The 12,062-nt window shown below is 30.9% G+C and overlaps 1 protein-coding gene across 30 annotated transcripts in view; it reads left to right on the top strand.

The window, feature by feature from the left end:
- The window catches only part of LOC129945377 (basement membrane-specific heparan sulfate proteoglycan core protein), a 212,624-nt gene that overhangs the window by 166,835 nt on the left and 33,727 nt on the right, over positions 1-12,062 (top strand). For 29 of the 30 annotated variants that reach the window (XM_056055090.1, XM_056055091.1, XM_056055092.1 and 26 more), the window contains 6 exons: positions 2,746-2,979; positions 3,604-3,669; positions 3,867-3,881; positions 7,727-7,860; positions 11,184-11,277; positions 11,653-12,039. In XM_056055090.1, the coding sequence (XP_055911065.1) occupies positions 2,746-2,979; positions 3,604-3,669; positions 3,867-3,881; positions 7,727-7,860; positions 11,184-11,277; positions 11,653-12,039 (930 nt within the window). The remainder of the gene's footprint in view (positions 1-2,745; positions 2,980-3,603; positions 3,670-3,866; positions 3,882-7,726; positions 7,861-11,183; positions 11,278-11,652; positions 12,040-12,062) is intronic. The other variant, XM_056055070.1, reaches the window with a different exon arrangement.

The raw sequence follows: 12,062 nt of genomic DNA on the forward strand, positions 1-12,062 counted from the left end.
GATCATTGCCTTTTTGGATCCAATAAATTTGAGAAATAGATCTCTCATCTTAACGCAGTCCAAAACAATATCCAAGATTGTTCAATTCCTTTACCTAAAACAAGACCGTGACATCATCCACCAGTATAAACAGCAGCAACCTTATGTTGAACACGTCAATTAAGAGTCTTATTTCTAAAGATGCATGCAATTCGTTTATATAAAGTGTGAAAAGCATCCATGTTTGGCTCCAAAAAGTGTCTCAAAATATTCGGAGAGCTCTTCTCCCGTCCAAACAGCTGATTGTGTGTTGGAGTATATAGCTTCTATTATGTTTACAAATTTACTTATAATTTCATCTATAGTTATAGGCATACCCAGATCCCGATCCTGAATTAAGTTACAATTCAAATTTACAAAATTTGATTTGCCGTTTGATTTGGGTTAACAAGTGAACCATAATATGTTCTAAACTCAGGTGCGGAAATTTAAGGGAATATTTTATGATCTTTGTTACGTATTTCCTTTGCCAACTTCCACCACTCTTTATCTTTACTGTCTTTTACACTGCTTATTTTGGGGTCAAGCTAATTGTTTTATGTGGACTTACTCCTTTTGAAAATATTCTTGTATTCTTTTTGAGCTCGTAGATAATTTTGAACTTCCGCTCTGATCATTTTTGTTGAGTTCTTTATTAAATTGGTTAAGCCCTTTAGCCCGATTGGATCCTTCTGAATTGTTACATTTTGAAAAATTAAAACTAAGATTATTTTGATACTCAGTCTTTTTCCGATAATTTCACTACAATTTAGGTAACAGATTAAACTTGGTTGTAGTGGGAATAGAAATATGCTTTAGGGACAATTGTATGGGCATGTGGTCAGACCATATCTCTTCCTCTACACTAAATCCTTACACGCATGCCAGTAGTTCTTGAGATACAGTACAAATGTCATTCACTGAGTTACCCACATTATTCATGTAAGGCTTCATTCTTCGTCACCTTTGGTTCTTCCATTTATAATAGTAATAATAAATCTAATGTATACATCACCGATTACTATTGTATTTATAATTGTGTTGTCTACAAAAAAGGTCTTTACAGCGTTAAATTCACTTCGGTAATTCCGCTAACAGTTTTTGGTGTCAATTAAGGGTTGGGGTCGAAATATTGTATGGGTCGTAATGCAGTATTTAAAACACTGTATCTGAAAATAATGTATTTCAAAATACTGTATTTAGAAAATACAGTATGATCAAAATTCTTCATCTCAAAATTCTGTATTTCCAAGTTCTGTATATCAAAATTCTGTATTTCAAAATGCTGTAAATAAGGCTTAAAAATGAAAATCATTTTAATAATGTAAAAAGTGCACACTTATTTACAGCATTTTGAAATACAGAATTTTGAAAACAGAGTACAATTTTTTAAGAAAACATCATAATATTTTTTCATTAGCATAATTTGTTTATATATTTTCCTTGGGCAAAAACATATGTACCTACGATAATTCATAAGTCTTTGATGTAATAAAAACAAAAACAACATAAATGGTATCTTCTTCTTATTTTCTCTTCTTTATTTTCTTCTTTTTTAGTTATTTCTATCTTTCTCACATTTTACCATGAATTGTTCCGTTCATAATCAACAATTGCACCGAACTAATTGATCTGTTAAAATTTCCAGTATTATGAGATACTGTATTTTGACAGCATTTTGAGACACAGTATTTTAAATGTACAGTATTTAAAAATACAGAATATTAACCATACAGTATCGTACAGTTTCATGCAGAATTTCGACCATATAGTATTTTAAAATACAGCATTTCTAACCGCTCATGTCAATTTGTCATATCATTTCTTCGAACTATATTGCTGATTAGATTACGAAGCAACATTATTTTTGACATCATTTCAATGCGGGTCAAACTTTTTATTTTGATGAATGTAACATTCGTATAGTGTTTTTGGTGGATAGCAAACTAGAAGGTCTTCCAATTCTGATACCTTGAAAACGTAATGACTACACAGACGAATTGACATCTTTAAGCAAACAAAATGGCTGCCTATAGACACATAGCACGCTCGAAATTCTCTTGATTTTTAGTCTGAAAGTGGTTTTGAGCTGTACTTTACTTGTCGGCAGCGGCGTCCATAACTGTATTTTCTAACAATTTATTAATAGTGAACGTTATAAAAAATTCTGTGACTCCAAATTTGATAAAACAATCGAATGGTTCAAGCAATTAAAAACATTGCTAAACCGTGTTCTAATATTCTAGACCCTCAAATTTGACTGTCTAATAAATCGAAGTTTAATCTCAGACTAAAATATAAAGTAGAGTTCTAACGCTCGAGAACTTAATTAAGAAACTCAACCGACTTCCAATTTTTCAATGAATCGAGTCTTAGAGACTAGAACTTTGTCAAGGAGTAGGACGTTTTCCTGGTAAATTTAATTTTCTTAAACTCCCTCCTTAAGAAAAATGTAAAGCATCATAAGTTATTTAAAACGTATGTATGTATTGATCAGTTGGCTTCGCTTGGTTGTTTTATGTTTTTAGCTTTTAATTAATGTATTTAAGTTATTTTAGAAATTGCACAGATCATTCAATCATTATTTTGTTAATTCGTTTTCTACCTTAAATAAACCTTTTAAATATTTATTTGTATACATTTGTGTAGTTTTTTTTTCTCATTTTTCGTTTTGATAGCCTTTTCTTAATTATTTGAGTAATTAATTTGGTTTCTTTTTGGTAACAGGTGGTTGTGGACCAAACGATTTTACTTGCCGTTCTGGAGACTGTGTACCTCTGTCAGCTAAATGTAATCGATTCTATGATTGCTTGGACAAATCCGATGAAGCGGATTGCCGAGAGTCAGAAATTGGTTGCCTGAATTATCAGTTCCGTTGTTCAAATGGCCAATGTATTTCTGATGGTGCTCGTTGTGACGGTCATACGGATTGTATTGATGGATCGGATGAAAGAAACTGTCGTAAGTTTAAATTTTGATTTTCTATTTAATTTTTTCAGGGCAGTAGTTTTATTCCAAGTTGTTGAAGCAATTTTTATCATAACTCGGGTTTATTTATGAAATTTAAGAGAAGTTGAGAAATTTTACATTGACATTGTTCAAAATATAGGATTAAAAAAATTACAAGGTTTCCCTTAAGATTTATTTTTTAATGCCAAAAAGAACTTAGACGAACTAAAAATAAAAATAGTTTTTGCAGCGAGTATTGAACTTCATACTTGCTACTATGAAAAATGTACCTTTGGCAAAATTAATTTTATATCTAAACAAATTAAGAATTCAAGAAAGGCCATGCTGTAATTTTAAACGATTCAATGTACGGTTGAAGATTGTAAAAGAATTAAGCTTCAAAAAAAGTTGAGTCATGAGATTGAATTTTTAAAAATATTTTAACTTAGGTTGGATTCATTAATTCATCATTAATCTACAAAATCAGTGAGTTTAAATGCCAACCGTAAATTGAATTATTAAATTATGTATGATTAAAATGTTTAAAAAAAGACAAATGTAATTAGGTACATCTATCTGCATGGATTTTCTAAAACATAGATTTTCGATATATTGATTTTATTATTTTTCTTTCAGCATACACACCACCAAACCCACAGTTAAATCTGAAGACATATCCTAACAGCCAAATTATTAAAGAAAGTAAGTCAATTTGTATTTATTCATTTTTTTCGAATCAGGAGTTAATGTTTTAAACTTTCCTTGAAAAATTAAAAAAAAATCACATTTTCACTAAAACAAAAATCACACGAATTACCATTAAAAGATAAATGTTCTTAACTTTCAATTTTCTCTTTCCCTTTTAACAATAAACAAATATTTCTTAACATAAATTAAAGGATATATAATGGAAGGTAAGTTCTAAAAGTCCTACAAAAACTACAAAACTATTTATTACACACAAAAAGAGCACTATAAAGCATTAAGCTTTTCATTATACACAAACATTTCGCAACTGCAAATTTATTCGGCAGATGTAAATACTCAATAAATTTTACCTACACATTTCAATATCAACATTCTTATTATAATTTACTGAAAAGCTATACATATACACTTTATTTTACACCTACTTTAAATTTGATGAAAACAAAACCCATAGAAATGTACTGATATTTTAGACTCAACAAATATTCCGAGGAATGAAAATTAAGTATATTTGTGACGCCTTGAAATTTAAAAAAAGAGGATAGATAGCGACCTAGACTGATAACTTCTCATTAGTGGTCTAACGCAAATAATAATTTTTTTCATTTAAGGATCTTCAAAAAGAAGGCAATCAAATTTTAAGGTTGAGTAATTTTCGGTTAAGATATTCGAGAGGTTAAATGAATTAAGGTGTGATTTTTCCCGTTTGTTAATTGGATCTGTATCCAATATTAAAAACAATTGTGTGTATAAAATGAAGTATTCAATTGTTTACCAATAATTACTAGTTCTTACATAAGGTTTTTATTAATTGTAAAACAATTTTAAATTGGATTTTAATACAAATTTGACCACATCTCAAAAATATCATTGTTCACCACATAAAAATTATTCTGAAAGAAATATAATTTTTTCTTCATACTTGAACTGTGGCAAGTGTTCTAAATGAGCTCAACATTCATAAATCTGCTGGTCCGGATAGTATCCCCGATCTGCGTAAGCCTTTACATCTATCCTCTTGTTTGTGACTCCTTCCGAGTAGTTGGAAGACAGCATTTGTTCAGCCAATCTCAGAATCTTCTTCTCCCTGAAATAATCGACCGAACCGATAGAACTAAAGTCCCTTCTTAAGGTCATGGAAACGTTGATAAATTATCATTTTAAGAAATATCTTGAGGAACAAACGCTTTTTAATGACCGACTCACCGAACATTGGAACAAAGTTGTTTTGGAGAAAGTAAGATTATTCCACTTGGTATTTCAAAGACATTTGATAAAGCCTGGGAATTTGCTTTCTTATCGAAAATTGTTTTGGACGGATTCAAGTCTGAAACCATTATACATATTGTAATATTCGGCTTGGTCCGGCAATTAAAACTTATTCACACTTGTAAATAAAATACAATTTTATTTTATTTTAATTGAATTATTACTTTTCAAACACAGTCTTTAATTTATCGCAGTTCATAATCAACAATGAACCGCTTCGCTTCCGAGAGCGTATTTATACACCTCAAATTGGTTTGAAAAACTACTAGGTTCTTGTAGGCGTTGCCCCAAAATGTTCTACAAAAGTGTTTACTACTACAAATGAGACGGTTGCTACGTACTTATTCTACTATAACATGTTATTAGAGTAAAAGAGATACAGAGTGTATACACATTACATTATACATATGAATGCTGGTGTGCCCAAAGGCTCTGTTTTGTCTCTAACGCTTTTCGTCATTTTTATAAATGATCTCCTGTCTGCAACTTTTAATCCAATACATTGTTTCGCTGACGATAGTACTCTTAGCTCTGAATATTCGTTTTCAGACTCACAACCCTCCTCTTCCGATGTGGAAATGCAACGACAAAATATGATGAATTCGTTAAATCCACCTACACAGCATTGTACAATCAGGTATAAGAAACCATGCATAATTTGATGCTTCGAAACCCCAATGATGTGTTGTATCGTTAAAGCGAGATATGCCCTCTTTGCCATTATCCATGGATGGCACTTGCATCGAATAAATTAAAAATCTCGATATCCTAGGAAGTTTGCATCAGCCTGTCTTGTGGAGCGATCACATACGTGATGTCGACAAAAATGCTGAAAGATGTCTAGATTTTTTGAGACGATGCTAGAAATGTTCCTCTCCGTCTGATCTGGCTACAATTTATAAAACCTATATAAGTCCGAAATGTGAATATGACTCCCATCTCTGGGCTGTGCTCCGGTAACTTGTTTAAGCCTCTTGGACAGTATTTAAAAAAGAGCTTTTAAAAATATAAGTGACAATAACATTATTAACTCAATTACGTCACTCAAACATCGTCGTAAAGTTTCTTGACTCACCCTTTTTTACCGTCATTTTACCGGACTATGCTTTAGTGAAATAGGAAGTTGCATTCCTCGCCTTAAATAATTTAACTGTAATACCCACGCTTCTAGAGTTATAGACCACCCAAAGCAAGTTCACTTTAAAAAGTAGATTTCGTTAATTTCTTAAGATCTTAAAAGTTTTTATATTTAATAGAAAATCAATTTTGAAAGAAAAAAATAAATAAAGAAAGCATTACGCGCCAGTTATAGCTATCATTGGTTTTCATAATTGAAATCAAACATTGGAATTTTCTTGACAGGTCGTTTATAGCTATCATTAAAAGGTTCTGTCATTAAAAAAAATTTCCTGATTGAAATCCACCGAAAAACTTTTACTGACAGAAATCTGTCATTGAAATTTTGTGAAATTGGAACACTAATCAGTGAAACGATTCGTTTCATTTTTAAACATAAAAGTATCAGCTGTTCAGGAAAATGAATTTCCGTCTGTAAAATAGAAAAATATTTTTATAGATATATGTATATACATAATATAAATGCGCAATTACACATTTTATCTTCAAACAATTTCTTAAGGTGATTTCCGATCGATCAGTTTATATTTTTCATTTCTAATTGAAGTAAAACAGTCAAATATCATTTCAAATATTTTCCCGGATCGATTTCAATGATAGCCATAACTGGGGCCTTACACTATTTAATGTGTGTCAAAAAAAAGATGCAATTGAAGACGAGTTTAAGGAATTTAGTATCAAACTAGTGGTCTCTTATTCAAGGTTTGTTCTTAAGATTCAAATTTTTGCTCTTTCTCTCAAAAAAGATCTTATGAAAATATTTTAAGGCATTACTAATGTTTTTTTCCAAATTCCAAAGTTTGTGCGAAAAATATTATTTCAGTTGTTTTTAACCGCAAAGCACTTTTTGGTGAATACCGTTCAATTACTAATCAACTACTAATTAAGATGAAATCTTTACTTATACAACTCAACTGTGTTAGCTTTAAGGCTCCTATGACCCCCTCTGGATCATCCATTATCCAAAATTGATGAATTTGTGGTGCGCGAATAGGTCTGGGTTTTGAATCATATTTTGTTCTTGGCGCAGTCCTCAGTTAAAAGTAGTACTTTTAGCAATAAAGTTTTAAGCAGTAAAATACAAATTTCCTCTAAATATATAAAAATATAAGGTGGCTCTTATTAATTGACGCAATACGATAAGTTTTAAATTCAAGGAAATTCTTCAAAAATTAAAAAAATAGTCTCACAGTGGGATCATGACCCCCTGTTGAAACGTCGGGAAATGTCCACATTTTTTATTTCGACTATTAGTAATAACCGGTTGTAATAACTTCCAATGGGAAGTTAAAAAGATTCACATTTAAGTTAACAACAAATATTTACATCAAACTCGTATTATTAAGGAATACATTTTGAAGAATATTGTTATTAAACTCTTCAATTCCCAGTGTCGCCCATGGCTAATGAGTGACATGTACTTATATTGTTAATATTCTGTTCATAAACATAGGCATGGAAATTGATTTTTTAATAAATAAAGAGATTAATATCTTACCAAAGTATTAAAAAAACAGTCAAAGCCATATAAATACTACAAGCACCGTTTTGACTATCGGTCAATGTAAAAACACAAATATTTAAAATTCTTTTTTTTTCTTAGATAATGATAATAATAACTTTTTAAAATTTCTTAAAAAAACAGGTCGTGAAGTCATCTTCCGTTGTCGTGATGAAGGACCACTTAGAGCTAAAGTTAGATGGAGTCGTCCAGGTGGCAGGCCATTGCCATCAGGATTCATGGACAAAAATGGAAGGCTGGAAATTCCAAATATTCGGGTAAGTTCACTTTGCAAATAAAAAAATAAATAAAAAATGAATAAGCAAATATATAAATAAAATAAGGATTTCATATGTCTTACAAATTAGTTATCATACGACTCAAAGTGTTTAAAATCTGAAAGTATTTGTGTTGTAACCCAATTTTACCTTACGAGTATTATTAGCAATAGTATAAGTAAAGTGTGGGCCCCTTATTACTATTTTCTTTCTTCCTTCTTCTTTCTTTCTTTATTCCTTATTTTTTTCTATATAATATATTTAACAAAATAAGTACCTATAAAAGATGTACATGCATGGCTTATAAGCCGTCTGCCGGAAATACAAATTATATGAATTAAATAAACAAATTTAGAGAGAGTTCAGTTTATAAATTTCAATAAACAATTAAAATGTAATCCTAATAAAAAAAAAAACAAAAACAAACATTATAATATATAATATTAATTGCATAAATAATTATTAAAATTATAATAAATAAATTAAATTAGAACAAAAGTATATATACAATATAAGTTAAATTGTTTCAATACACAAATTGGGCTTTTAGTATAGCTAAAACAAAGTTTATCATTAGACCGCATGTGTTAAAAGTTAATATACTTCTATATCCTAGAGCCTCTGAAACAAATTGAATAAAAGTTTTCCATCCACTTTCTCCATTTAAAATTGCAAAACATTCTTCAGTTGTAAAAAACTTTTATTGAAATATAATCATCGAATTTCCTGTATGATTGGACAAAATGCTAAGAAATGAGAAATATTTTCAGCTTGATTAAGGTTACATAGTGAACAATTTGGATTCAAATAATTTCTGTGAGGTCTATAATGGAGCTCAAGCATTTCAACTCGCATTGTAAAGAATAGACTTATCTCATTGGCAGTAAACTCGTTTCGAAAATCGTTGTAATACAACAACAATAGGTTGAGTTTAGAGTAAGCTGTTTTTGTAGCAGACTCTCTTGCCCGGGTTATTGATTTTAGATACAACAATCTGTAATAGAAATAAGGTCATAGAGTTAATTTCTAAATGCTTCTATATTATTAATACTTAGTGACAACGGATAGTTATATTCTGATGCCAAATCAAACCATTTTTTAAAAGGAGAATACCTACCCAGTAGAGCTATCAAATTAATCTTTTTCTGAATATTATTATTAGGTCTACTCATGACTTTAACAATATAGTCTGCGTTAGCTTTGAGGTTTTTTAAGTAAATTGGAGGCCGGATTCAATGTAAATAGCGTAGTTTGGTGCATTAGCAGGGAGTCTGAAAATACGTTTGAAAAAGTACCGCAGGACTTATTTGATTACTTCTAATTCCTTGTATCCATAAACTTCATTAGCGTATAAGAGAGAACTTTTGATAGTTTTCTTAAATACTTCAAATTTAGTCGACGCATCTACAGAGTTACTCTTGAAGTAGTTTGGCAACATACAATTGATAGCTGCTTTTGCTACCTTTACTTTGTCTTTAAAATAAGCTCCAACATTTAGGTTATGTGTAATAGTAAATCCTAGGTATTTGTAATCAGTCACTACTTCTATGTTTGAGCCGTCAAGGTGCCAGTTCCGATTAGTCCTATAACTGCGGTTTTGAGATATAAAACCATTATCTTTGACTTTGAAGTATTTATTTTAAGGTACCAAGTAGCGCAATATTGTTTTAATTTGTTAATCTGAAGCTGCAAAGTCTCTGGATTATCGGTTAGAATGACAAGGTCATCTGCATATAAAAGCACCTTTATAAGTACATCTCCAAAAATAAAACCACCTTTAATTTGATCTTCAATGTCATTAATGAAGAAGGAAAAAATCAATGAACTCAAAATGCAACCCTGTGGTACTCCCGTTTCAGTTTAAATTGATTTGACAATCTCATACCAATTTTTACTTCTGAACTTGTATTTGAAATTAGTTGTTCATATATTCTTGTAGCCAACCTTTAAGATTGAAAAGTAGTAACCTTCTGTTTATAGTGTCCAAAGGCTGCTTTGAAATCTACAAAAAATGCATAGAGGTTCTTTTTTTTTATCAATAGAACGTTTAGCAACACACGTTAGAGTAAAAAGAGATTTGCTCTGAACCCAGCTTGAAAATAACTTACTTTATTATTTGTTTCAACCCAGGAAACAAGCCTTAGGTACAGTAATTAAGTGAAAATTTTCCACAGAGAGCTGAGAACAGAAATTCCTCTACAGTTTTACGGTAGATTAGGATCTCCCTTTTTAAACATCACAGAAACGTATGAAGATCGGAAGCTATTTGGAATTGTCTCATCTATAAACATCTTGTTTATTAAATGTAAATTTTGTTCTAGAAAATGTGAGCTGGCATTTTTGTAAAACTCGGCGGGTATGCCATCTAAACCCGGAGCCTTATTATCTTTAATTTTTTTCAAAGCCACTATTAGCTCTAGCATTGAAAATCGTTTTCAATTTGTTGTCGTAAATCGCATTCAGGGGTCTTAAATTTGCAAGAGGCACATATAGGAAGATGCGACGAATAGGTAGAAGTAATCACCTCGAAAGCATTAACAATTTTGAACCAGTCACATTTGCCTAAGCAGTAGTCAATTACAGAACAACCCTGAGTAGAAACTTCAAAATTGTTAAAGACAACCAAAATCAGTGTTTTTAAGGCTAAGTTAAAACACTATGTTGATTTTATTATTATTATTATTATTATTATTATTATTATTATTATCATCTTTATTTTTGTCATTTCAAAAATTTACAAACACTATGTTGATTTTACAAAACCTTCTAGATACAGTTTAAATAATTTTGGTATCTTACTTAGATTTATTAATTCTTGAGCCGTGTATTTAAAGTTTTGAAAAATACGTTTAGCAGTTAATTTGTAGCGAACTTGAATTTTAACTATTCAAATTGAAAAAAAATGTAATTTTTTTGAAATGTTTCAGCAGTTTTCTAAACTTAATGGAATTGTTAAGACGAAGGATTCGTTAAAAGAACGGACATTACTTTTAATATTTTTTTCGTTTTTCGACTGAAAGGCGGTTTTGCACAAATGGTTCAGCATTCCTTGAGGATTCACTTTAGATACGTGAAATCTAACAACTTATAAAGATTTTAATGATAGCCCTGCATATTTGTTTTTTTTTTGTTTGTTTATTGTAAAAAGTAATATCTCAAAACCCTTCCATGCCGGAGTAATTTTTTAAATTGGATTTGAAACACAGCCATCAAATCTAATTAAAATTGTTTAAATTGATTGCCAGGAACAAAACCTTGTTGAACAGTGTTATTGAAGTTTTATTGGGTACATGTTTTCATATTTTAGCATTTTAATTTTTCAGGCTGATGATTCTGGTAAATACATCTGTGAAGCTGTTGGTTACCCATCCCACATTCAAGGACAATCAGTATCGGTTCATTTAACTGTAGAGCCATGTAAGTATCCAAATCCTATCATAATTATTAAATCCTTTAAATAAAAATAACATCTAAGAACCACTTTGAAATCAAAACAAAAAAAACATTCCATACGCTGCAAACAGCTTGGGGAGTACATAAATATCAAAGACCATCCACCAAGATCAAATACGGTACTGTACCGCATATTGGTCTTGAGTTCTTTGGCTTAGGTATGAATATTACACAAAAATAAAATTAAAGAAATAAAAAAAAACACAATTATAACTAATTACTACCTACTTCTTTTTTGAATGCCTCCCATTAAAACGGTTTTTGGTAATTGTCAACTTTGAAAAAGCTCTTAAAATTTAACCCAAAGTATAAACAACAACACTCTACTCGACCTTTCAGATAACCCGAACGCCGATCGTCCGCCCACAGCATGCCATGAAAACCAAGCTACTTGTATGAATGGTGAGTGCATTGACAAGAACCAGATTTGTGACGGAACTCCACACTGTTCGGATGGATCGGATGAACACAGCTGCAGTCGGGACCGAAGATGTCATCCCAATCAGTTCTTGTGTAAGAACACTAAGTGCATTGATCGAATCTGGCGTTGTGATGGTGAAAACGATTGCGGTGATAACTCTGACGAGGACAGTTGTGACGCTGAACCAACTGGTTCCTCGTGCAGATACGATGAATTTCAGTGCAGAAGTGGACATTGTATACCTAAGTCATTCCACTGTGATGACACCAACGACTGCAAGGATGCTTCCGATGAAATTGGTTGCAGTAAGTTTTTACACAAAGAAATT

Source organism: Eupeodes corollae, chromosome 2, assembly GCF_945859685.1.
Source record: "Eupeodes corollae chromosome 2, idEupCoro1.1, whole genome shotgun sequence".
In the NCBI taxonomy this organism is placed as follows: domain Eukaryota; kingdom Metazoa; phylum Arthropoda; class Insecta; order Diptera; family Syrphidae; genus Eupeodes; species Eupeodes corollae.